At 42.6% G+C, this 27,953-nt stretch overlaps 1 protein-coding gene across 5 annotated transcripts in view; it reads right to left on the minus strand.

The window, feature by feature from the left end:
* RNF213 (ring finger protein 213) overlaps positions 1 to 27,953 on the minus strand; it is a 125,223-nt gene that overhangs the window by 41,459 nt on the left and 55,811 nt on the right. For all 5 annotated transcript variants that reach the window (XM_066616877.1, XM_066616878.1, XM_066616876.1 and 2 more), the window contains 15 exons: positions 25,502 to 26,633; positions 21,481 to 21,671; positions 20,416 to 20,568; positions 14,943 to 18,533; positions 12,781 to 12,917; positions 12,447 to 12,542; positions 11,982 to 12,100; positions 11,493 to 11,627; positions 10,095 to 10,177; positions 8,690 to 8,837; positions 7,726 to 7,858; positions 6,845 to 7,036; positions 6,350 to 6,489; positions 5,508 to 5,662; positions 4,951 to 5,169 (listed from right to left, as the gene is read on the minus strand). In XM_066616877.1, the coding sequence (XP_066472974.1) occupies positions 4,951 to 5,169; positions 5,508 to 5,662; positions 6,350 to 6,489; positions 6,845 to 7,036; positions 7,726 to 7,858; positions 8,690 to 8,837; positions 10,095 to 10,177; positions 11,493 to 11,627; positions 11,982 to 12,100; positions 12,447 to 12,542; positions 12,781 to 12,917; positions 14,943 to 18,533; positions 20,416 to 20,568; positions 21,481 to 21,671; positions 25,502 to 26,633 (6,624 nt within the window). The remainder of the gene's footprint in view (positions 1 to 4,950; positions 5,170 to 5,507; positions 5,663 to 6,349; positions 6,490 to 6,844; positions 7,037 to 7,725; positions 7,859 to 8,689; positions 8,838 to 10,094; positions 10,178 to 11,492; positions 11,628 to 11,981; positions 12,101 to 12,446; positions 12,543 to 12,780; positions 12,918 to 14,942; positions 18,534 to 20,415; positions 20,569 to 21,480; positions 21,672 to 25,501; positions 26,634 to 27,953) is intronic.

Here is a 27,953-nt window from a genome sequence, read left to right on the forward strand (position 1 = left end):
TTTTCTGACAGCTGATGCCACTTCTGTTTTAGTCCCGTTTCCCCAACCCAGAGACATTCCTTTCACAAATATCTGCCTTTGGTAATGTGTCTGAGGGCACAATCCTAACATAGACATGGGCCGGCCCAAGTCTCTTGGGCCAGCCCAGGAGGGTCGTAAATGTGCCATAAAGCACGTTTTGCGCCTCCTGACGACGAAGCTGCATCGGCGCATCTAGATGTGCTATAGGCTGACATAAGCCTCTGCGCCGGCTTCCCCACAGCTGCTTGTGTCAGCACACCTGTGCCGACACAAGCATCAAAAGTAGGCATGGGGGGATGGGGAGGAGGAGCGAGAGAGGCGTTCCTGGGCAGGGGGAGGGCGGGCGATGGGCAGCCCCGGGGGTGAGCATGTGAGGAGGCGGGGCTGGGATCCAGCAGTTATGCTGGATCCCAACCCCCGTCCCTGCGGAGAACGGAGCAGCTCGAAGCCACTCCGCTCTCCTCTGACTTGCGCCACCTCCAGAGGTGGCGCAGGTCCGAGCAGACCGATTGGGGCCAGCAGCCCTTACCTAGGGGGTAAGGGGAAGAGTTTCCCCTTGCCTCTGGCTGAAACGCTGCTGCCCACAAACCCGTGTTGGATGCAGTACAGGCCTCCTGGCTTACCTATTCCAGCGCAGGTTTGGATTGTGCCCTTAATCGGTTAGGCTAAGGGCCAAATCGTAAAGAGTTCACGCCAGCTCACTGCCAGTGTGCACTGTCACAACATGCTGTAAGGTACATTTGCAGGCCCTCGCAGCAGTGGAACACTGGTGCTGGGCTAGCACCAGTGGCGTACCGGACCACTAGGCAGTGGAGAGGTAGGTGGGAGGTGTGCCATGGGGAAAGGAGCGGGGCAGAAGGAAGGTAGGACCTGTGGAACTTTGCTCCACTGGATCCTGAACCTCCATGTCAGGCTGGCCACCCGACATGGAGGCTCTTCATTCTATGCCAACCTTTGGGTTGTTGTAGAATTGAGTAGCTCCACTGTGGGGCTACTCACTACCTTGAGGAGGGGGACAAAATCCTCTTCTCCGGAGGGAGGCGGCGGCGGCAGGCTGTGGCGCACTGGATGCAGCGCAGACATTTTCAGTGCTGCTGCAGCCCTGCATGCCAGGCAGCTCAGGATTGGGTTGCCCATCAGTTATGCAAAGTTTTTCCCTTCGTCCAGGGCAGGGGTCTCCAAGGGACACATCATATATTTTGCACATTTTTGAAAGTTAAAAAAATCAGTTTTATAGATGAATGAAATTTAAATGAATGAATAAGTTGTACTTGGATCTTTTTTGTAATCAGCATGATGTGATTCAGAAAAAAGAGAAATGTAACAATTACAAGGAAACAATGATGGGCTTAAACTGAGAAATTGTATATAATGAGTAAAAATGTCAAATGCTAGCAAAAATAATTAGCAATAATGAATATTTAAGTCGCTGCACGATGGATAAAATATTGTGGAGGGCTGGATGTGGCCTGTGGGCCATAGTTTGGAGACCCCTGGTCTAGGGCAGTCAATAACAGGGCGAGTACATTTAAAAGTCTTTATTAAGAAAAACAAAAGAGAACACAAGCCCTTAAAACAGATTATTAAAAAGGCACATTTAAGAGAATAGCACACAATATAAGCAAAACAAGAAACTACCACAGATATTCACTTAAGTCAACCTCACAGATAAGTCAGGTTTTGAGCCAAAAATCATGGAATTTCCTATGACTCTTAGATGTCAGGGGTTAAACTTAGGGGGATGTCTGACTACAGTTTTGTTTGATTTTACTCAAGACCAGATCCTGAAAAATAACCTACCAGTAATTGTTACCCAACAACTGCACAGTTTAATTTATTAAAAATATAAAAGATCACAAGATACATTTTTATTCATTAACTTTTTAAATTCTGGTCTTTGCAACATTTTTGTAAATGCTGTCAAGAGTTAGTGCACTGTAAACAGCATACCAGGAGAACAATGGTTCCAATTTAGGGTACATGCACCCCCAGGGGTACTCGACAGGACCTTTAGGGGTACTTGAAGAAGAACTGAATAATGGCAGAAAAAGGTAGAACCACTAATCAAATCCTTCTTTAAGGTGCCTGGTGTGTTAAGCCAGAGGCTCTACATATAACATACAACTTATAACACGTAACTGGGAGTATGCAATTCAATTCACAGGGGAGAGACAAGCAACAGGGCTGAGCATGAGCAAGCACAGCTACACATAGTTGCAACCCTATTTATTCAGATGTAGACCCATTGCTTTCCCTAGTTGTTATTTTTAAGTAACAGTGCACTGAATTGTAGCCTGGGACTTTGTTTCACATGGACATGAGGATTGCATACTGGTGTTTTTAAAACAAGACCCCTAAACTGAGGGGTGGGCGAACTTAAAAAGACTTGCCAGAAACTTTTCTGAAGCAACAGCAGCAAAAAAGAAAAAGAAAAAAAAAGGAAGTATTTTACTTTCTTCTCCAAACTGGGAAACAAATGAGCTTATGGGAGTTGTAGGCTTTGTGAGGAGTACAGTGCTGCACTTCCATAGCAGCTGCCCTCATACAGACTACAATTCCCAAAAGCGTCTTCACTTCTCTTCCTGTTTGGAGAAGCTCAAATGGCTGCCTCTGAATACCATAATTACTAGTAAAAATTATCTGTTTTCCTCCACTCCCTCTGTCCTGCTTCTCAGCCCAGTTGCATCCACCCCCACTTCACCAGACAGCTGCTAAGCTTCCCAGAAGTTCCCAGAGGCTTCTGCTTTACTCACTGCATTGTCCAGTGTATAAGTCAGCCCAGGTTTTCAGGCTTGATTTTTAGGCATAATTTTTTTGACTTATAGGCGAGTGTATACAGTTGCTGACCTGGCATGATCGATTGGTTGGTTCGGTGAGATAGTCAGTATCTCTGTTAGCAGAAGGAAGGAGCTCACTGCCCCTGGCAGAGATTGAGCCCACAGCATCCTTGCCGAAAAGAGACAATGGCAAAAAAGCAAAACCCAGTTCTATTCTCTCCCCCTTTATAACTCTCCTCTCCAATTACAAAAAATGAGATTATGCAATCTCTGCCCCTCTGCTCTCCTGCATGTAGCATGTTTAGGTGTTTAGTTTAGAAAAAAAATTGCCTGTCTCATGATCTTCTACAAAAAAACAAGAGTTTCATAAACATTGGGGCAAAAAGGTTTACATCTTTACTCCCTCCTCTGACTGCACAGCTGTGCCAGGCATCCCTTGTATCTCCAAACCACCCCTCTGGTGCCAAGAAAGAATGCTTCAGGAACATAAGACAGAACTTTTTACTCACACTTGCCACTTTCTTACTTTAATGTCTCTCTAAGTATTCAGCCTAACATTCTCTGACCTTCTGTGGAGCACTGATTAAACGAAGCCAGACTGATTAATCCTCAGATGGGATCCACCATTCCTCTCAGTCTGTGAGGGTAGAACTGTTATTCTATTAATCCTGCATGACCTGTTGAAGAACTCTTCTATCTACGGCACAATCAGCTGAAGCAAAAGTGTGCAGTCTGTTGTGATATATCAAGGGTGTAACAGAAGACCACACAACAGCCTCATACATCCCAGAGGAGGGAGTACGAGTGTTCAGTACTGCTGAGGTTGCTGCAGTCTCTGTAGAATAAGTAGTGATACAGTCACACCCCTGGGCAGAATAGGAGCCCGTCTTCGCTTTTTTTTAAAGCAGAAGAAACAGGAGTTGCTCAGCTGCTCCCTCTTGCAGCTGCTCGGCTGCTAGAGTGGCTGCTGCCCTCTTCTCCCTCCACTCTGAGGCTGCCGCCTTCTGTGTTCGCTGCATGTTGTTTGCAAAGCTCTTCCACCCCAGCCCCCATCTGGCAAGTACCAAGCATGCTCATTTTGCAGTCCTTGACCTTGCTGACTGTCAGAAAGAAACCCTCCTGGATCCTTGTCTGGTTGGTTCCTAGTTCCCAGCCTGGGATCACTTCTCATCAAAGTGAAATCTCTCTTTTCAACCCTTCCCTCTTCCACTCCCCCCTTTTGATCTCCAAACCTTCCCGCTTTGCTCCCCCTCCCCTTAAAGTTTTTTCCATGCAGTTGGCAAAGGGAGAGGGGAGAGATAAGCACACACTTTACTTGGCCAGGAGCAGAAAAAGGGTACTGTTTTTAAAGTGATTTATTAATCTTGTTGTTTGATTGAAGAGGAAAGGCTGTAATTTTAAAGTGATGAATCTTGCTCTTTGAAGGGAATACTTATCAGCCATTGATGAAGTGATTGCCAGCCCAATCCTATCCACACTTTCCTGGGAGTAAGCCCCATTGACTCTAATGGGACTTCTGAGTAGACATGCAGAGGCTTGAACTGTGCATCTCCTAGTATAGGAGACAAATCAGCCTCCTAACCAAACCCTTATCAGCTCTGATTTATTTTCATGGTCTATTTTTGTTTTCCCCACCAGCTGCTGGAAAAATTAAATTAAATTAATAAAGGGTTCAATCCTATCCAAGGAGAATGGGAGTAATGACTAGTTAGACTGGGGTCCACAGAGAAAGGTGTGTGTGATGTTGGTCAGACTGGTTGTTCACAAAGTTCATTTGATAAAACAATTCTATTGGTATGCTTACAAAGTTAAAAAAATGAGTCTTCCTGGACTAGACAAAATCTACCTACTCCAGTATCCTGTCTCCAACAGTGATCAACAGCTGATCATTTATCAAGTATGTATACTGCTGTGTATTAATAATATATTTTTAAGATCTGCATTTAATTAATGATAGGATTAATATAATTAATACTAATATAGTTAATATTTCTGGCCACTTCCTGTTTAATGATGCCACTTCCAGCCCTCAGGAACATGATGGGGAGTCATGGCCAACAGCCACGGGGGTCAAGGGAGCCACTGGCCGGAAAAGTTTGAGTACCGCAGCCCTAGAAGATTAAAAGTGAAGTTCATTCAATATTATTCCTACCATCTGGTGATGCAAAATGGTGCCTCGTTTCTCAATATGTTCAGTGAGAACACCGAACACATCAGGGTACACAGCAAGAATCCTGGAAAAGTTTTGCAGTCGACTCCTAAACTGATGGTAGCCAAGATGGATCCAGGGAAGGGGCAGCACTCTCTCCTCTGCACTAGAAGAGGCTGCCTTCATCTCTTCTGTGCATGATAACAGGGCCATCTGTAGCAACTAGAAATTCAAACTTCAAGAAATCACATTTCACATCATAAGAATCGAATTTTTTTTTTTTAAAAATCTTTTAATATCTGTTTGGGTTTTTTCCCAATAAACCAAAATGTTCATTAAATAAAACTTAATAGCTATCTTCATGTCACAGCATCTAATGCAGGTACAGCTTTTACTTTAAAAAGTTCAACACATTGAGAAAAACGGTTCTAGGAGCAAACGTTTACTGTTACATTTAAATGCTAAATGTTTACTGTTACATTTAAATGCTAAATGTTTACTGTTACATTTAAATATTTGTCTGGGAATTTACATCAGCCTTAAGGATAGTCAATGCTCACCTTTAACTGCTCAGAGGAGGATACGCCCATAGTCAGGAGGATGAAGTCTCTGACGTAACAGTGGAAAAGGTGATCCCTCTCTTCTTCAGGAAGATCAGCTATATACTGACCCAGTGGAGTCTTTTGAAAAATGTCTATAAACTTCTCCATATGGCCTGCAAGACAAGAGCATAATGGGTAAATATGGGTTAAACAAAACTATCTGAACTGTATAGCATTTGCCCCCGAAATCCAGTTAAAACAGAACCATGGCACAGATTAACAGGGAAAGTATGCTGACCCATCATTTTCTTAGCATCATCACCCATAACACTGGAACACTGCTGTTTACAGTAGGTGGCTGAGATTCTTCGCCAACTCTCCCAGCATTAGTAACTAGTCAAAAATTAAGATAAAAGAGGACATGGCACCAGAATTGTGGGAAAATTTCTTTCCTTTTAGTTCCACAAGCAGTGTTACTAGCAACTTGCAAATGGACTCTGACCCAGGCTACTCTGGGATGCATGTAGCAAGCGTTTTAAGCAGGAGGGTTTCTGCCTCAATAATCAACTTCAGGTACTTTCTAAATGTGCATCTGAGAACTGAAAAGAACATGGATACTTAACCATCAAGATTTCTTCTGTTGGTGAAAAGTGGATCTCTCCTTCCACATGCTTTCAAGACAGGGCTTGAGCTAATCAGACAAGGCATTAAAAGCCTGTTGGGAGGAGATCCTGCCTCAGTTTGTCAGATGTCATCAACAAAGTAACTTGCAGTGGGGAAAAACACTGCATGAGTCTAAGTAATCTCGCGAGTCATTATATGAGTCATTAGTGGACAATGTTCTCCTCTTGCATTCTCACCTTCATGGCCACTGACGTACTGAGCTTGAACCCAAAGATTTTCCAAATAATCCTTTATCCTCCAGCTGAAGGGCATTTCATTGCCAGTACCTACAGATACCTCAAAGTAATTCTGCACCAGAAGCGTCTCTGTTAGAGAGCTGGACAAGACACATGCAAAATACAAGTAAGTAAGTAGGAAACTAATGTCTGATTTTGATCACTTCAACACTTGCAAAGAAGGGTAAGATTTTAACATTTAATGACCATCCACAAGATTCACTTTCTTACCCCTACAAAATCATTAACTACAGCATGCGGGAATTAGATTTCTCATCAATTACACCCTCTAAGAATTAGCCAGCCAAACTATCATGACCCACTACCAGCTCGTATATCTGCTAACTCAACACTTGGCTTGTTATGCTTTCACATGGAGTCAAAACCACATTCACCATTCACATTCAAGAACAGATCAAGTTACTAGCAGTTGCCAGTCATCCTCACAGAACACACCTGCTTTGACCCATGATATAAGGGATGTTGAGAAGATTCAGATCATTGAAGATGAACATCCACAGGTCTTTCACACAATTTTCTGTTGTGGGTCTGACCAGCAGTTCCAGATTGCTGTCTCTGTCTAGGACAGATAGTATATAGGCCAGAAATGGAGTCACCACACTCTGGATTCGCTTCCACAGTGTGCGTCTGCAAATGTCAAGATGGACAAAGAAAACAAAAAAGGAACACTCAGCATTAAAAAGAAGAAAGCTTGGAATCAATTCAGAAGAAATCTGATAGATTACACATCTCAGGAGAGCATGATATGGGGGGGGGGGGGAAGCAAACTAATTTGCATTTCATTCCAAGTCCTTTCAGACTTGTGTACATGCATCTTCCAGCTTTACTGCAAGTGTCAAATTACATACTATACCTCAGAAAAAAGTAAGCATACAACTTCCAAAATTAGCATGATAGCAACTGAAGCAAACACAATCCTTCAAAACACAGCAATTGGAATACATAGCAATTGGCATTCTGCTACTTTAGGAACACAGTTTCTATTAAGGATTTTGGTTCCAATTTTGTACCAATTACACACATTTAAACACAATGAGGTCTGTGGGCTCATTAGGCACATTTAACTGCCTGCAGGATTGTGGCTGATGGCTGAAACTAGAAGCACACACAAGGAACACTGAGACTTTTCAGATCTCCCCTCCTTGCAATTGTAGCTCTTCAACCACTTCAATAAAAGCTGTTCCTGAACTTCAGAGGAGTCTCTAATTGCAGCACTCAATATCACTTGTAAAGTTGCAGCTGGGAGTTGCCAACTCCTCAGGTTTGTATAGAAATACCTTACATGCACCCAAGGGACTCTTTGTCACAGTCTATACCTAAATGTTCCTGCTTCCTGGAGGGCATTGGGGTTTGATGCCTCCCGAACAACCCACTGATCCACTGTGTAAGAACTTTCTTGCTTCCTCAGAAGATTTAGAAGGCGATTCTTTGTTATCCTCAGGAAACGGCCTGAAAAACAGAAGAAAACCGCTTAACTAGTTCTACTTACAACTAATGTTCAAGTGTTAAAGCAAGTCAGAAAAAATTCCTCCTACAAGACTGCTAATTTAGCATAGTCTTAATCAAAACAAGTCAAGAATTTCTGATCTTCTGTAGTGCTCAACTGTCACAAAAATTGAAAATAGGCATTATTTTTGGGAAATTTGGGAAATTTTTGGGAAATTTTCCACTGCATTCTATACAATTGTCACAAAATAGTGACAAGAGCAAATTAAAGAGCACAGTGCAGTCTCCTTATCACAGAACTGGACATCCATGGATTTCACTATCCGTGGGGTGCTGAGCCCACGGCTGGAGGGCTGCACAGGAGTTCCTGAATGTGACTGGAAGTGGCTTCCAGTCACATGCGTGAGGTGTTCTGAGGTATGGCAAGGCCACATTGGCCTCTGTGAGCCTCAGACGTCCTCCAAGACATGACTGAGAGGCACTTCTGGTTTTCTGGGTGCCCCACCCACGGATCTCTTTATCTGCAGAACTCTGTATCCAGGAACAGATTCCCAGGAACAGTGGCATCTAATAGGGCCTTCTTGATTTCAGACCCCCAAATTATGGACTCACCAAGATTACTTTAGTTTCATATTTCAATTGGTTTGATTTCCCCCAACTGAATTTCACTTGCATTCCTGCTGCTCTCAGATTCTGTGTGAGATTGCATGTGTTCTGTTCTGTTTTAATTATGACAGTTTTATTTTATACTTTAATTTCAGTATTAATACTGTTGTGCATCCCTGGGGACCCTTTTGAGGGGAAATTGTGGAGTATAAATATCTAGATAGATACCTTGTAAGTCGCCTTCTTCAGACAAGAGACTAACGAGGATTTCAATTCTCTTCATGCTACGACTGGCTCCTTCATTTTGGTCCCTTAGCATTCCCACAGCACTTTGCACACAGCTCCTCAGAAGGTTGGTGGTGTCCAAAATATGGGTCTTTCCAGGCACAGCAGAGAAGAAAAAAATCTTATAAATACCATCAAGAAGCACAGGTTCATCTTTTCCTCTTCGTGAGGGATTAAATATAACCAACCACCTTTTGTCTGTAATTTGTCTTTCTAATATTAGTGGAAACAATGGCTGAAGATCTTCTTTTTAGCACTTCCTTAAGGAGACAGCCCACTTATATGTTCAAATAAGAACACACACAACCAAAGGCAGCAAGAGAGCCACCGCAGGGAAGACCCACTAACCAAAATAAAGTGGTACACAACACGAATGCAAAGGCTTTTCCTAGCCTCACTAGCTTCCAGCAAGGAGATTCTAGTAAGGAGCTGCTGCCATTAGTAACTTCTAACAGTAACGTCCTCAGGCCCTACTTGGCTTCAAGATACTGTTGCCTCTGAGGAAGCCCACCAAAGTTGTGGGTGAAATGTAAGGAGCTAATTTCATGTAGTTTTCATCATTGGCTTTAGTTTTTAGTTCTAGTTCTACTTATTTTAGTTACAGACTTTTAGTCTTTATTTCCTGTTTTAGTTTTCTATTGTTAGTTTTAGTGTTAGCTTTTACACTCCTATTTTTAGCCTCCATTCCCAGTTTTTTTTTAGTTTTTCACTTTTATTGGAGTTTTAGTTTAGTTTTTTTTTTAACAAAAATGCTCTAGCTTTGAGCTCTAGTTTAGACCATGGCATTTATCCCGAAAAAAACTATTACAATCTAGTATGGAACCCAGCTGTGAAAGCCTTAGTATGCTTATTTCCGTGAGTCATTGTGGAGCATGCCAGGGCCATGGGAGGGGGTCACAGACCTCGACACGACTCAGAAGTGGTTTCCAGGAGTGCCAGAGACTGCCTTGCAGCTGGCTGTTTGCAACACTAAGGTAGGAAATACTACTTTTATAAAAAAAATTTTAAACTTGTTTTAATCACATCTATTTTTTAAAGTTTATCTGCAGATTTAGGCATTTGCAGAGGGTCTGGGGAACCCCTACAGATGCCGAAGGCCCACTGTATAGCCACAATATTCAAATATCAGTTGCAAGTACATAGAGAAAAAAGTAAATAAAGTGAAAAGTAAATAACACATGGAATGTTTTGAACACTAAAACACACTGTACAAATGTTATGTATTACCAATATTACAGCTTTGAAATTATTTGTCCATGAGATATAAGACAAATCATATTTTGAAATATTTTTCATCCAACAAATCAAATGATATAATTATATTGAGATACACTGGCTCTGAACTTACAGCACATGTTTCTGGTCTGGATGTTGTTGACCTCTCTATTTTCATTTCTTCTTCCTTTTCTTCTACTGCCTCAATCTTCATAGCTGAAATAATCCACAATATTTCAAACAGATATGCCATTTGCCTACTGATAAGCTTAGGCTCACTGGGAATTACTATAGATTGTCAAAATCTGCTGCTAGATGCAATCATAAAACAAATGTATACAAATATTGTTGGCCAATCCAGGTTGTGGTACCACCAGCACACATTAAAAAACCCAGCTCTATTTCATTATGTCATTTGATCCCAGAGAAACACTGACATTCTGAATCACTGGTCTGGAAGTAGTGATAAAATGAATATGGACAAACAAAGTTTAATCCTGACAAGAAAGAAACACTTGTTAGTATGTAAGCTGATCTTGGGTGAGGATTCAGCCTGTCCTAGAGGGGGCAGCAAATCACTCCTTCCAAAAGAACAAGTGCACAGCTCAGGCGCTCCAGGACCTGGCTTTACTCCTGCGAAAACCAAATGGTAGGTGTAGATAGGACTGCCTTTCTCTCAATTTAAGCTTGTGCACCAGCTGTGATCCTTCCTTAAAAAGGCAGATCTGGTCACGGTTACCCCATGCCTTGGCTCACAGCAACACACTTGACATGGGACACCCCATGAAGAACACCCAAAAACTGCAGCTACTTAAAACTGCTGTAGCCTGATTGCTAATGGAGGCCTCCCAATTGGAGGATGTCACTCCAATCTTATATGAAGTGCATTTGCTTCCCATCCTAGATTTCTGTGTTCAGTTCAAGATGCTTGTCAAGATGCTAAGAGACCTTAGGCATCTTTTTTCCAAAATGGGATACATGAGACATAAGCATTTTAAAATAAATACACTACTTTTAAGTTCTTACACATTTGGGCTATAGGTATCCTAAGAATGCATACTTTCACATGATTGTACTGGCTTACTGATATCATTAGGAAGGACTGTGCTCCACATGCTATCACTGGATCTGGATCAGTTGATGTGCACATGGGGGACACAGACTTCTCAGTAGCAGCTCTCAGATTTCAGAATTTCTTCTCATATGAGGTTCAAACTATATTCCCCTTCTGGTTTTGAAGAAAGTTTTAAAAACCCATTTGCTACACCTGTCCTTTGAAATATAAAGCACTGCTGCTGCATTCTCTTTGTTTTACTTGATTTTTTGGTACATACTACCTCTGCAGTTATTGTGTGGGTCAGAATTTGTTTTTTATCTTGGTTCACTGTCTATGTTTAATACATATTGTTAGCTATTTCAGGATCATTGGTGAACTAACAGAATTCAAATTTTACAATGTGTGTGTGTGAATGGATATGTGGTCACACAAAATTAGAGTTGGCTCTCATATTTTGACTGCTGAAATTCTTACGTTCTGGATTCTCTGTAGTTTCTCCCAAGTCCTCAGAAAACAGCTGGCTGATAGTGACATTTCTCAAGGTAGTTATGTCAGACACCATATCTGTGGATGTCCTCAGATCATCAATGTGCACAGACTGCCACAGTCCTAGGAACAAAGTATTTCAGAACTGCATCATGCAGTGTCATGAAAGCATCTTTTTAAAAAAAAAAAAAAAGGAAGAAAACCTTGTACAAAACTGGTGGGAATGACTCCAACTACACAGATGATCTGAAATACTGATTCATTCTTCTTCCTCCCTCCACATTTCACAAGAACATTGACTGTCATTAGAATAGCTTCATTTATATGGAATTCCTCAATCTGATCAACTATATATTCTAAAGATTGTTTGCAGAGATCTTTCCCTGGAAGACATCATACATTTATACATCCAGTAGGGCTCTGGTTCAACTAAAAACCTGCACTTTATTCTACAGCATTATACACAAGCAGTCCTACCTCCATGAAACCCCACATAGGAGCTTCCTCCTTCAACTCGCGACAGTTTAGTGATGAAGAACACAAACACTGAGGCTTTATTGAGATCTATTTTGTTGATTTCATTAATAACCGAGTATCTGCAACAAAAAAAAGTTGACACCAATTTGATACAACCATGTGAAGATGATGCTCACTGCCCACATGAACAGCAGCCATCGAGGCAACATCTCCTCCCATTCATTCTTTCAATATTCATGAGGTGTATCTCCCTCCCTGTTCACAAAGGATTATGATGCTGCTAGCTTCACAAAGCTCTACATCAAGTCTGCACTCCCCACTGGGCTTCCACTAACCCAAAGTGTGTGATGGATCCTGCAAAAATTGATCTTTGTCTGCGGTTACTCTTACTTAGGACTATTAGCCATGTTAGTTGATGAAAAGACTAGAAAATATTTCACATAGGCTGCTTAACATGCAACATACTTGGCTGAGGCAATGAGCTGGGCACTGAGAGGTCCACTTTCAAAGTCCGTCTGAATAATCAGGATTTTATTTCCAGGTGTAGAATCAAGAAAATTCCTGAGAAAAAAGCCAATGTGTGGGACAAAGTTGACAGAGGTGCATTTATACTTTTCTGGAAATGTGACCACTGAACACACATTCATACAGAACAACACACTACCCCCCTCCCCAGAATCACAGAAGTTATTATAATACAATTATGATTCCACGTTTATTCTTCCCTTCTTTATTGCATTCTGTTGTTGCATTTAATTTAGATTACAAGTCCTTCAGACTGCAAAAGGCAGGTACTCACCGAACCTCTTTCAAAAATGAGTGTTCTGTGTCAAACTGTTGCAAGAACAGAACCTTGAGGCTCTTAGTGTTGCCCACTACTTCTGCCTTCAAAATTTCTGTATCTACAGCTGTGAGGAGCCTGGAAAAAGTAGTGATCTACAATGGTAGAAAAAGAAGAAAATAAGTCTCTCTATCAAACATGGAGGAAAATCTTTTAGGCATTACGGCTACAAAGCAAAACCTGGAGAGTTGAACACAAATCTTTGGATTCTGACTGCAGAACTTGGCAGAAGGTTCAGCAGGTCTAAGCGGCTTTATGTTTTTACAAGAGCAGCCTCCTACCATACTGAATGGCAATCCACAACTGAAACTGAGAGGAGTGGTACAGCTTGATCTAGTTTTCAAACAAAACTAGTTTAATCCTCACCCAATGTGTATGGTTCCCCCCCCCCCCCCCATTAATAATGACTAGGTCAGCCTCCTGGGAGTGGGGTAGAATCTCTGGCTTAAAATAATACCTTGTTGTCTCTAACAAGCACAAGGCATGACGTATTCGCTTTAGGGGTATTGTCTCAGTGTTTCATATTCCCCTAATCTATTCCACTGTAAAGAGCATCTAATCAACAGGTTAATCAATTTAGCAGAAGATAGATCTGAAGCTGTCTGCCTTGCTTTCTCATATGTTAAAAGGCAAACAGGTGTTTACTAACATTCCACTGACCTAAATGAAAAAAATGTTTAGACAGAGTGCATCCCATGTATATGTATTTCATCTCTCTCCTGACTTCCACTACCAATTCCCTAGGCAGCTAATAAGAACAAGAAAACAATTTACAATAACAGCAACAATTTAAAATAGTAATCAAAGGAGAACAACAATAAAGACATTCCAGCACTAGCAGACACAGGACCAGCTCAAGACCAAAGCTTCACAGAACAGATGCATCTTGAGCACTTTTTCAAAAGGAGGAAGAGGGGGCCTACTGAACTAGGAGAAAGAGGGGGCCTACTGAACTGAACTATCATGAAGAAGGTCTGTCCTGTAATGTGTGCAGAGCCTCTCACAAACACCTTAACAGGTGGATTCACATGGCAGGCAGCACTTCTTAATGGAGGGGATCTCAAAATGTTGGCTTCCAGAGGCCTTTACTCTCCTAAAAGATGTCTTGGTGAGCTTTGCTGGTGCATACACCAAGTCTTGGGAGGCCTCAGAGGTCCTGTACATTCATGGAGAAATGCTGCACTAGATTATGAATTGTATAGCTGGGCCAAAAGAAGAAATGTTGGTTTATTTTTGGCAGTGGGTGGGGCAAAACTACTCTCCTATCTTTCGCTTTCACTATTGCATTGGCCTCCATTCACTAGCTCCTTTTTTATATAGCAAGTGGGGCTGGGAAAGAGGGAGTATCCAATCTAGTCAAAGCACCCAGAGGAGATATGGTAGCGTTTAATACTCATTTCAACCCTGCAAGTCCTTAGAAGGTCTAGCTGAAGTTGGGCTTAAGTTGCTTATTAAGCACTTCTCCAGGTATAAAGCTGCAATCATTTTGTCTGGTTCTTTCCTTGCAACAGCCGCTGTGTACTCCTGACAATCAAGAGAAGCACAGGAACCACACCAGACAATCAAGTGGGCTTTCAGCGGTGTGATAAGCATTTTGTGGATCCCAGGGCTCCATGGGGCAAAATTTGAGAAATGCTGCCTTAAGGCATCAAAGGCCTAAGCCAGTGGTTTCCAAAATTACCAGAGACACAGCATCACCACAGCCTCTTCTTGGCTCAGCCAGATGTTGCCATCTTGGATCACGTGAAATCTCATGTGATCCAAGATGGCAGCGCCCAGGACTGTGCAAGGTCACACAAGATCTCACGTGATCCAAGATGGCAGAGCTCAAGAGAGCTGGTAGGAAAGGCCACAGGGGATATACTATGGCACTCCAGGGCGCTGTGGCAGATACTTTGGGAACCTCTGGCCTAAGCCATGCAAGACTGTGAAAAGTAAGAAACAGCACACTGAATTTGACATAAAAATGAACGGGACGCCAGTGAACTTCCTACTAAATGGGAACTTTATGTGTGCGTTCCCCACATATTCCCCATGAGCAATCCTACCATATACTATTACCTCCTAATACTTCAGAATCTTTATGTACACAAAAACCATGGAAGTGTTTTAGAACTCACCTCGGTAAAAAGTGGGCAACCTTTGGACTCAGTGCAGAGGCAAGTTTGGAGGAAATCTGCAAGGGAAGTGTGATGCTGTTGCTGAAAGTACACTCTAGCCAAGTCACTTGCCAAAAAGGAACCCAACTGGGAACTGCCAAGGCGGACTACAGAATCCGGTGTCGCACAGTTCAGCAGTACCAACTTTGCCTCGTCTTGGATTTTTGACATTAATACCCCACGAGAATAATTCCCCTTCAGCTTCTCCGTCATCTGCAGGACAACCGAGGCACAAGTGTCAGAATGGTAGCCGACAAACACATCGGAAGGGGTGTATTTCTGTTGGCCCATAAAATGCTTTTCTGTATCAACTGTGGTGAAACTTTCCACCCATTTCTTCAATTCTTCCACAATTTCCCTTTGACGTTTGTCTAACACAGAATTGATATCCAGGTAGTGTTTTTCAAGCCTGTTGATCAATGGAATGGGAAAGTGTTTGTACACCACCTCTTTCTCCTCAATGACAATCAAACGAAACTTTGGGTGCACTCTGCATTTCACTCGATGGGTCCCCAAACCCAGGTCAACATACTTTTGACCAGCAAGTTGAACATAATACTGGTTGAGAGCATCATAGAGACTTTCGTATAGGTTCTGCAGGTTGAGAAGGATCACCATCTGCCCAGTCTCCATGCAGATCTTCACTCTGTTGATATTTCTGCAGATCTGAGTGTATTCCTGGTCTTTGGGAAAGCTGGAACCAAAAATGATCTCCGGCTGCTGTGGACCACTGAAAAAAGCCTGCTGAAGGATCTGAAGTGCTGCATAATTTTCTGTTAAAACAAGCAGGTACCGGCATTCACCGTCCTGACAGTCACTGTAGATGTTCTGTCGGACCAGATCAATTGTGCTGATGCCCCCCACATCTCCTTTCTCTGGAATCTCAGACATAAAAATGTCCACGGCCTCAATGCCTTCTTTGCCGCTGAAGTTACGAAGAACCACCTCTGCTATGCCTCGGAGAGGTGGCTCTCTTTGACAAGCTTTCGTCAAAGCAAATACCATTTTTATGAGGCTGTAATAGTCGCGAAGGCCAAAGAACTCCTTAACTTGGCTCTTGCAAATCTTATCATATGCATTAGCAAAGAGGGGGAACAAATGCTGAACTTTCTGCAAGATGATGCGGTCTGAAGAGCAGATACCTTTGGCACTTTCTACGAGTTCCTTCTTGTTTGGGTTTCCACGGGATACAAAAATACCCCGATTCATCTTGGCAGGATCCAGAGCCCAGTTAGATATCCCAACGAAGCCAACTTTTTTATGAGGAAGTGGATCATCGTCAACACATCCATCTTCTAAGAGCGGGTGAAGGGTCTTCAGAGGCATTTTCGGGGAGTCTTCAGCCAAGCCAATTTCATCTAACACTACCACAGAGACGTACTCCTTCAAGTTCTTTCCTTCTTGGAAACGGGCACAATGCTTAAAAGTATTTATTATTCCCTCAGGCGTAGAATGTGGGCTGCACTGAAATGACACTAAATGGATCTGTTTCAGTTCTTTATAAAGCTCAGAATGTGCTGCTTGGCCTTGCATGGCATCAGCCACAATGGTTTTGGCAAGAGATTTGGAGCTACCAGGCTTTCCAATAAGGAACAAGGGAATTTTAAGTTCAATGCAGATGACCATCATAAAGACATTTTCCTTCAGTGCCAAGTTCCTTGCAATGGTTTCCCGCAGAGGTGCGCCACTCAAGAACAGATCCTGAATTAAGCCAATTTCTTCAAGAATTCCCTTCTCATCATTATATGGTGCTGGAAGGACTTGGCTGATCTTCTCTCGGTATTCCTTTTTCCTTTCCAAGGAGGCATGGTAGCAAACACCAACTGAAAGTACCAAGGACCAAATGACTGCATCTTTTCTCACATGCTCTTTTGCAGTCTTTTTCTCTGCAAGGTACTTCTCCAGATGCCTCATAAGTAGGTTACTATGGCTGTAGAACCACTTGAAGACTTCCACACAGCGCTCCACATCTCTGAGACTGATAAAGCCACACTCGTCATTCCTTTGCCTCATATAAGTCTGGGACACAAAAAGCACCTCTGTTATTATCTTAAGTTCATCTCTGGACATTGGAATTGACCCAGTAAGTCTTTGCACAATCTGCTGAATATAGAGCTTCTCAGTCATGTTGTTAAGTTGCCCAAAATCCCACACTAAAGGTATCAGGCTAGGAGGGAGGGCATGGACACGGTACACAAGTTGCCTAAGAGGAATGGAGCCAAGCTTGTCTTTGGTCTCCTCTGCTTTGACACGATAGCCTAAGCCAGCCGACTCCAAGCGTTCAATCATTCTTTCTGTATGCTTACGGTAAGGATTGCAGGCAGCTATGATTTGCAAGCCTGAGTCGGGGACCAAAGGCTGCCCTAGCACCGTATGGTCACACAGAACTTCCTTGATGCTGCCGACAGCTTCAGTAGTGTTGGCTTCATCAAAAAATAAGATGGTGTCAAACTGGTAGTCTTGCTTATTCTCAACAGCAAGGGCCTCTGCTTCCCTAACTTTGGCATAGACTGCATCTGCAGTGGTGCCCCCATGGACTTTGACAAGCTTCATGTTCTCAGCATCAGCACCGCATCTCCGCAGTTCACAAAGGAATTTTATAAGCCTGGTTTTTCCACAGCCAGTCTCTCCCATGAGGACAACAGGGATCCCACACCTGAATCGCATTTCAATGGCAAGGATTTTTAGTATATTGTCTGTCGTGAGCTCATATGTTTCATCAGGATCAACTGGCCATTGGAGTCCTAAAACCATGGAAAGTTTTTCAATTTTCTCATGCCTGGGCAGTGCATCAAAATCAACATTGAAGGGAACTCTCTGAAGACACAATCCCTCATACAGCTGAGTGGTCATGACATTTGTCTTAATGACACTCCCGTCCGAGGGACTGATGGCATCGATGCCACCATTAGCACCAGGCCGGAGATGGAAACCAATGAATGTCATGGATACAGAGTCTTCATTGAAGAATATATATGGGTGGGGTTCAGATTCCCACTTTTTCCTAATGCGAAATGGAACAAGATCTTCTTCTGTGACTCCTTCCATGTTAATAAACCGCCTCCCAGGACTCTCATCAGAAATGTTAAGTGAAGGTGTTGCAAAATCTTTTGCCATTAAAATCATAAAGGTGACTACAAAATTTTTGAAGCCCTGCAGTGTGTCTTGAACAAAAGCAGCATTACAAAATACGGATGTCTCACAATGTTTCAGCTGAAGGTTCAGAAACCAAACAAAATTCCTCAGTTCTGACCAGGAAGGATCCATCACTCCACAATATATCAGGAGTAGCTGTAGACATTCTGTGGTAGTCCCTTCAACTGACCCTTCTTTGTACTGGAATGCATCAAGATTCTCATTTCTGTTGGATCTTCTCAAGTACTGAGTAGGTCTCTGAAAGGCTTCACTACGGAACTCTTCCTCATCCATTCCTGGATCTGAACAGTCCTGGGAAGGGTTGCTCTGGGTATCCAGTTCAAGGACTTCTTTGGGAGACTTGCAGGTAATTTTGGGGAAAACATCAAGAAAGTTGTACTTCAACCCTGGAGAAAGCTTAAAAAGAAAAGACACAGATACATGATGAATGGAGGAAGTTACTATGAATATTGCATACCTTGTTCACTGATGCCATGTATGTCTCCCTTTCTCTCAGCATTTAGTGTTTTTAACGATATTGCAATTTTCAATTGTTGCTACAACTAACAATCCAGTACTGTAGAAGTGGTAATCAAGGATCACAAAAAGAATTGGCTCCTGTTTGCTTATTCCTTCTATTTTACCTTGTTCTGATCAAGATAATCAAGATTTAATTCTGCCTTCCAAATTCTGTCTTCAACATACAATTCTAAAACTAACTGGCCCAGAAAGTAGTTTTCTATGAATTATTAAATCTCCATTTTACTATCCTGCCGGATAGACAAGGATTAAATGGACACACAGAAGTGGTATTTGCAGACTGACTAGCTATAAGCCCATCTACTTTCGCAGGTCAGGGGGGCTCCACTACTGGAAACTCCACTACTTTACCTAATTCTTCCTCAGACTCAATTTCTAATAACATAAAGCAGTCAGATCCAACCATTTCCTCCACCTGTTCCAATGACCAGAGCCTTAGTGAAAAATGGATTGTGAGGAGTTGGATCTTCTATCCCTTCTCTTTCCGTCAATACCAAGATCACCAATACAGGTGGAGCAGATGGCCAGTTAGGGCTGCTTTGCTAAGTCTGGCCTTGTTGCGGTCTCTCAGCCTTGATAAGGATTTCTTCTTGTGCCATTTATGAGCTGCGCTTGAGAGACTAGGATGGAATGTTGGGAACTGGCTTCTACATATACAGGTGGAACCTGATTATCCGTGAGGGTTCTGTTCAAGGAACCCATGTGTATACCAAATTTCGCGTGAAATCAAGTCATGCAAATTTCGGGCACCACCAAGCTCCGAATGCAACCGGATGGCCTCTGGAGATCCAAGAAGTGCATCTACAATTTCCTCAGAAAGGTCCCCCAAAAGCATTGGAAGACAACTTCTGGTTTCGCCTTCTGATGCTTTCGGTGGCCTTCCGGGGGCTCTGATCACCTCCAGAGGGCTCAGGTGGGGAGGAGTCCATCTCCACACAGGTCCAGTGGACCAGTTGAGCCAAATCTGCAGATGGAAATTCTGTGGATAAAAGGTTCCACCTTTACATACATTTTTCACATTCCCACAAAATTGTATAAAGTCACATTCAAATTCAAGTGTTTGTTCCTTAACCTTAATGGCAAACTGTAAATGGTGTGAAAGTACATTAAGAGCACAGTTTTTGAGGTTATACTGGTTCTGGTATTTTAATACAACAAGGAAGGATAAAACAAAATGAGTTTTCCTGACACTGTTAGCTTTCAGTTATTAAGTTCATACTCTTTCCTCCCTATTTCAAGAAGGAATCTATATTGAGGTTTTGGCAATAGTTATATTTAAATTTAAACTGATCAACCAGTACAAAGTCAGATGTTCATTCAACAAAGTAGTCTTCAATCAATTCATAGCCCTAAGAATTTGATCAACAAATTCACAAAACACTTTTACCTTCAAGTACAACGTATTAGGAAACAGTGGCCAATTTCATTATTTCCAGACATCAGTCTTCTTTTTGAGTTCACTACAGTTTTCACTGATAACGGCATGCATTTTCAAACATGTTAGTCTTTCCTGGGTAATAAAATTATCTTACACCTACACACAATGTGTGATTCTGAATTAAAAAAACAGCAAAACTCTTGTGGTAAAGACATCTTTATCGCACAAGCCTATCAATATAAATACAGAATTGGAATTATTTTAACTCATTGAAATCAATGAGAACACTGCCATAGATTACCTCAGTGGGCAACAACATGCTCCAAAATGCACTACCATGCATTAAGCATATAGCAGTTATATACATTCATGCGTACTTACAGTTCTTGCTTGTTTTTTAAGTGATGGTGATGCTTCAAGGATTTCTATCACATATAAGTGATGCTGTTTCCGCACCCAGAATTTCCCATCTGCACCTGCTAGGTAACACAACACTAACAGCTTGAATAAGAATTCTGGAATTCCAGTCTGGACCTGGGAGAGCATAGAAACAGGTACACAACTAAGGAGGGATGTATATGATCCAATTTCCTAATTCCTTTTGGTTAACTACTACTTATAGAAATATCTACCAACAAAATAGTTTATGAATGGTGCTCCCGTGGAAAGCATTTCAGTGTCCCATTTCAGTGCCCTCACCCTAACAACCCATCTCAAGCCAAGAGGGGCACAGCAATCCCCCAGCAGCCCTGCATATTGATGGAACTCCTTTCCTGGATGCTGTTGCCTGAGATATGGAGAAGAGAGAATTACATCATTCTGCCATTTTTTCATCTACGGCTTTTGGCCAACTTATGAAGCTGTTGTATGGACTTAAGTACCTTTCCAAGTGAGACCGGAAGTTTTCCAGGACCTGAAACAATGGGCATGGCTCCAATGCCACAGCAATAGCAACGGCAACAAGTTTCCTGAAAGTCCCCTGAAAACAATGCTAAAATATCACGATCTAGCACAATTCCCAGAATATTTGGGGGGGGGGGGGAAAGATGGTGGTTGAATTAAGCCAGCTACCAAGAAGACCTACAACAAGAAAAAACTCCCACCACCACCAGGTAAGCCATCCAATGAAACTAAGAATTATACACACCTCCAAAATCTCCATCCAGTTTTCACTGTCTGTTCAGATGAGCACTAATTCCAACACAGTGTAATTTTAAGTGCATTTCTGGGCACAAATGACAAGTGACAGTGTGCCAAGGAATTTCTTCAACTTCCTCAGGCCCAATGAAATATTGCTTAAATCGCCCCTCCCCCATATTTACTGTCTGAAAATTGGGTGGAGAAAACGGAAGGGGGTTTTCAACTTGGGTGTACCAACACATGTGTGTACTTGGGTGTATCAACACATTCTCCCTCTTGCTCATGTCAAAACTACAATATACTCACTGAAGAAGTGATATCAAAATGAAATATCATGGCCCGTTTCTGGTACCGGCAGTCCAAGAATGGAAGAAGAGACTTCAGCACTTTGCCTTCATCTATCTGTCTGTCTATCAGACGAATGGTTTGTAACGGCACTTCATCTTGCAATGTTCTCTTCATAATATGATGCAGTCTCTTTACATAGAGGGATTTTCCTGTTATAAGGAACAAAAATGCACCTTTGCCTATTAACAAGCAGGAAAACAAATCAGTACACAATAAATCAGGTCGGGACTGAGAGCACCCAGAGCCTTGGCTGTTACTTAACAACAAGTAAGTAGAATATGGAAAACAAAATCCAATTTACACATAGATGTGGAAGATGGACTTACCAAGAGACAGTAAATTGTGATCAAGCACCAGTGAAATTCATTAAACTTAAGCTGGTCATGATTAACTTATGTCTTATGACCAATTTATGTCTTGTTGCTTTCAAGGGTGCTTAGTCACAACTTGCTTTCTTTGGATACAATTCTACAGCCAGACTAGCACCAGCTGTTATTCTTGGGATGTATCCATTACAGCTACGGGTATCGGAAGAGATGACCCCGTCACAGCCAATAGTATATGTCCCCTCATGTCAGAACGGCATCCCTGGTGTGATGTGTACTCCATGGCTAACTAAGTTACACCTTTGGTAAAGCAGGAGGAATCTACCAATAGAGGGACTGCTTAACTATCAAGGACAGATATACTAGAATGTACTTCCACGAGGATTTCCAGCAGCCTGGGAAGAAGACCATAGGGGCCTTGATGGGAAGTGGCACAGGAGATGCAGGATATCATTCCTAACAACTTTGCTAGTTGCATTCAATCATATACTGAGCTCCTGAACACCTGAATGCCAGAAAAGTTATCTGAATTTTGGAACTAATGCAAGGACCCTATTTACACAGATCCATAAGTGTTACATCCTTTGGTTTGCTTTTGTTGTTTTTGGAAGCTGTGATCTTGTGGTGCTTCAAGACCTCCAGGCCCTGTGCCCTTGATCACATGAAGACAATCTCAGGAATACTCAAACCTTTACTGGCATACCAAACAATGCCAACAACAACATTAGAGCAGCAAACAAATAAGCAACATAGGCAAGCAAGCTGCATAAAGGCACTAGTTCAAGTCCAGGAACAGGTAAGGTAAGGTAGAATAACAGTCCCTGACTCCTGGGTGATTAATCACTTTGGAATGCAACCTTAAAGTTTAGAATCGGTATTACATACAGTTTGATGATGGTGAATAACTGATAAAAGATACAGAGCAATCTGCCTAAGAAAATCTTGACATCCAGAGGCCAACAGTATTCGAATACATACTTCATCCAAATTTCATCTATGTATCGGTAGGTAAGGATACAATTTGGTCTGTTGCAAATCAGCATAAACGGGGCAGTGTAAGAGCACATGAAATATTTTCTCAATGCCTCCCATGTTGCAAATACACAGATGAACTTCATGACCAACTAGAGATCCATTAAAATGGGCTTTTATCATGTTAGACAGCAGGATATTACAACTTGCCAATGTGAAAGCCTGAGGGACCTAAGGATTTTCAATCAAAAACAAGTACCTCAGCATGCATTCATATTAATGGTAAATGCAGGGACAAATGAGAGCAAACCCTCAATTCGTCTGCAAATAACTCCATCTCAGGAATAAATCAAGGCAGGAGTGCAGGTGAGTGTCCCAGACTCTCAAGCACATCACAAGTGCCACCGTCAGCTTAGGGAATACTTAGAGGGCAGTTGAAAATCCCAATGGCACTTCCCATACTAGTAATGCCTGCCTCAGTAAAAGAAGGGGCCAGCTTTCTGAATACAGTAATAGGATTGGTAGATACATCCCCAGAACCACTGGAGGATTGTCTACTTCTGTGCCTGCAGAGCCTAAAAGGCTAGACTTGGATCTTCAAGTATATTTGCTTGGATGGCAGATCTCCTGGGTGCACCCCAGTCCCTGCAGCCCCATCAGAAGGGAAAGTGGAGTGATCGTGCTCCGCTCTGGTTTTGCAGAGTGGGGCACAATTGCTCCGCTTTCACTTTTCCTGACCTGGGGAGCCCTGCCGAAGGTTGCGCAGGGCTCCCCACACCCCCTGCCTTCCCCCTGTCTCCTGGCTGCCCCCACTCCTTAAAGGGGCAGAGGCCAGGACCCACAGGCTGGGGCATCGCGACTCCCCAGTTTGAATGCCACTGGTGTAAGTCCATGTGGGCCCAGGTTAGGGGATCAGATCAGGGAAGGGCATTTGGATTCAGTGGATGCCACTGTTGCTGAAACCACTCCCTTCCCCATCCACCCACTTCTCTATTCTCTTCACTGCCCACAAATGGCTGCATTTGCAACTGCTGTAAAGCAGCTTACACAACCAAAATGCTTGCTCTAGCAGCAAATCGGCCCATATCTGTTCTTAAGTAAAATTTTCTACAGTGCGGCGCCAGCATCTCAGTCTGCCTTGCTGCATCTCTTTCCCACCATTATCTCTGTGCCAATTTGATATTATGAACTACCACTACACACAGAGCAGTTCAAGCATGAAAAGGGACAATTCAAAATGAAGCAAAATAAATAATGCAGAGGGGTTCTTCAGTAGAAAAACTCAGTGCTACAGAAAGATAGAAAAGGGGGCAAGAAAAGAGCCCATGCCCCCATTTTTTTTTTTAGGAATTTTGTGATCAATTATGAGAACATGTGAATGGTTCTATGGGGATTTGCTTCTTTAGTTTTCATGGCCTGAAGACAAAGTAACTAGATATTCCTTAAAGACACACACAAGTCTCAAAGTATTTAGTGATAATTTTCAGTGACTACAAGGTCTGCCCTGACCCTTTGTTTCTCTCCTAATCTAGTACATGAACATAACAGCAGCCCTGCTGGATTGGGCCAAAAGCCCATCTAGTCCAGCTTCCTGTATCTCACAGTTGCCCACCAAAAGCTTCAGGGAACACAAAAGACAGCAAGATACAACCTGCGTCCTGGTGCCCTCCCCTGCATCTGGCATTCTGAGGTAGTCTGCTTCTAAAATCAGGAGCTTGCACATACCTATCATGACTTTTAACCAGTGATGGACTTTTCCTCCAGAAATTTATCCAATCCCCTCTTAAAGGCATCTAGGCAAAATGCCATCACCATTTCCTGTGGCAAGGAGTTCCATAGACTACACACTGGGTAAAGAAAAATTTTCTTTTGTCTGTCCTAACTCTCCCAACGCTCAATTTTAGTGGCTGTCCCCTGCTTCTGTTGTTATCCGAGAGGGAAAAGTGTGTCTTTCTAGCCATCCCCTGCATAATTTTGTATGTCTCAATCATGCCCACCCTCAGGTGCCTCTTTTCTAGACTGAAGAGCCCCAAAATGCTGTAGCCTTTCCTCGTAAGGGAGGTGCCCCAGCCCCAGTAATCATTTTGGTTGCTCTCTTCTGTACTTTTTCCGTTTCCACTATATCCTTTCTGAAATGTGGCGACCAGAACTGGATGCAACACTCCAAGTGTGGCCTTACCATCAATCTGTACAACGGCAGCAAGGAGACAATGCATGTGTATTTGTATTCTAGTAGTAACAGCTCAAAAGCATTACCCAGTCACACAACTCCTGATCATATAGACAATCAAAGCACTATAAAAAATAGTACATACGCATCCTATTCCTCCCTTCTGAAATACAAAATTGTACGAGGCCATGATGTCCCCCATATTTCACATATGAAAAATCCAGATTAGAGAAAAAACTGTTTTAGAACAAACCCAAAAAGCACCAAACAGAGAGCATTTGAACGTTGCAAAACTCAGACTAAATGATAAGCAAAAAGAGGGAAAGGGGATGAGAAGCATGTTGGATACTTTAAGGAAAGGCTTTTCAACACATCACAGACCAGGGTAAACTAAACTAAACAGAGATTAGAAACCTACAGCTCACACACATGCCACATCAACTTCTCAACAACAATTCATCTAAATATTCTGAATCCAAGACAGGAGAATTTCTGGGTTTAGTTCTCTCACCCATGCCAGCTCTTTTGGAAGATACAATTCCAACACATGAGTGGCCCTTGAAGACAGAGCTTGTAGGCTGCATGACTTTATAATGCCTCCCAAGGTAACTCTGAATGTCCTTCAGAGGCTGCTGAGGGATCATATGAACTTTAAATTGGCTGAAGGCAGAGGGGATGTAGCAGTGCTCTCTCTCACAGTTGCATAGGATCACAAAGCAATAGTCATCCTGGTGCTTTGAATGAAGCTTCTGGAATAGTTCCTCAGACCTGCAGGCAACATCGTAGCTCAACTCGTCTGCATACAGCAAGGTGTAAACCTTCTTCTCCTTGCGACCTGGAGTGAGACACCTCCGCAAAAATAGTGCCACTTGCTCATAGGTGGTCTGTGGAGTACATAGGAGGACCTCATCGTAGGAGGGCAGTGCCTCCTCTGGGCTGCTCATGTAAATGGCCAGGGCTGAAGCCAGCACTTCAGAGCGAGGGCAGAGGATGAGATTGGGCCTATCAGCATGAAGGCCTTGTGGAAGTATTCGCATAACACGCCTCTTCTCCAAATGAGCCAGAGCAGCCAGGTACATGCCAAGGGTTTCAATGTCTAAGTAGCCTGGAAGGAAGAAGCCCCTGCTTTCCATGTAGGAGTCCCAGATATGCTCCAGCTGTGCAATCAGGTCTCTCTCCCTTCCCATCAGTTCAAATGGATCAGCAAGATTCCTTTTGGGCTTTTGAGACACCACTTGTCTAAAGGCCTCCCAGACATCTCGTTTGTGGCAGTTGTGCTTTATGAATGACAGCATCATTAAGGCAGCCTCACTAGGACACTCTGAGCCAAGCTCTCTGCACAGGTACACAAGCTGCTCAGCTGTGTAGAAATTCAAGTAGAAGTACTGGGATCGCTTCTCAGACATGAAGTGGTTCCACCTCTCTAGGAAACTCTCCATCATTCTGCATATGGCTGGCAGAACGACTGTCAATTCTCCACTTTCAGAAAGGTCCCAGACGGGATCCAATTTGAAGTCCATCCTAATGCAGAACTCATTCTTGGATGAGCAAAATACATCCGCAATCCAAGATCGAAAGAGCATGTTCCCAGCAGAATACAAGTCTATGAAGGTCAACGCAAGTCTCTGGACACTGGAAAATACCTGCAGGCAACATGAACACACAATTGGAAACAGGATGAAAGTAATGCCAATATTAACAAGGTGCTACTATGACAACTGAGGCTATTCATGTGTCCGTTCCCCCCATCATCGCCTTGCTTATCAGAATGCCTAAACTGGACCTCGGGTACCATATGAAGAGACTCTCTTATCAGAAACATGACAGTACAGGCAGAAAGACACTGGGGATAGCTGTCTGAGACGCCTTCAGATAAAGGTCAAGATCTCCATGATATAAGCAAGTGGCTCTGGTATCAGAGGCAAGGTGCTAAACATTCAGAGGTAGTACTAGGAATTGGCCCTCATAACATGCCTACTACATTCTCAAACCAAAGACAAAACAAATTATCTTCCTGATTGTTTTTCTTTCCTTGACCTTTACCCCTTCAACTCTCTAAGCATTAAACAAGAATGTTAGTGAGTGAAACTAGCATTCCAATGGTTGTAGCTTGATTGTTTTCAGGAGCCACTGGTATTTTTTTTAACTTCATTTTATTTTGTGCAACAGAAAAAACATACATAAATATGGTCATTACAAATTTACCACACAAGGATATATCAGCAGTCTAAAATATTAAATAAATGTAAGTAAGTAAATGTATTTTTTGTGTGCGGGGGCGGGGGATGCTGCATGTGGTCCACAACAATTCCAATTTTTGCCTCAGTGGTCCGCAGTCTCCTAAAGGTTGGGAAACACTGCACTAAAAGGAGGAGAAATGGGAAGGTTTGCATGGTTGTGCTTGAGTTTGTGTGTGGGGTGGATGAACTAAAAGGGGGAAGTACCTGGTGCCTCCCCCTTCATCACTTGCTGATGCTCATTTCATCCCAGATGTATCTGCTTTTATTTTTTAACTCTGCTCTCTCTTGTGTGGTGGGAGTTTGGGTAGCATGGCTTCTTTCTGGGTCTCCCTTTTCTGTTTAGAAAATATTAAAAATTCCTGGTGTTTCCCCATTTCATTCCTCACGTATATCTGCTTTTAATTTTTTTTCCTTGCCTCTGATGCAGTTATTTCTCAGTCTCAGATCCATGGGTTAGGTTTGCCATTTCTGCTGAAACCAAATTCCTAAGCATTCTATGTTTTTCCTTGCCTCTCTGATAAGACTGGAACATGAAGATCCATGTGCATAATTTTGGTAAGACTTGCATAAAAGAAAATAGTCTAATTTCAAACAATTGTGATGGTATATCCTCTGTCCAATGGATGTAAGGCATGCGAAGGGTCAATCAAACCCAAAGTCATCTATATATGCTTTAAGTGTTGACCTAATCTTAATATTAATCTTTGGAGGTGGAGTGCTACG

This window comes from Tiliqua scincoides, chromosome 2 (assembly GCF_035046505.1).
Source record: "Tiliqua scincoides isolate rTilSci1 chromosome 2, rTilSci1.hap2, whole genome shotgun sequence".
NCBI classification, from domain to species: Eukaryota; Metazoa; Chordata; class Lepidosauria; order Squamata; family Scincidae; genus Tiliqua; species Tiliqua scincoides.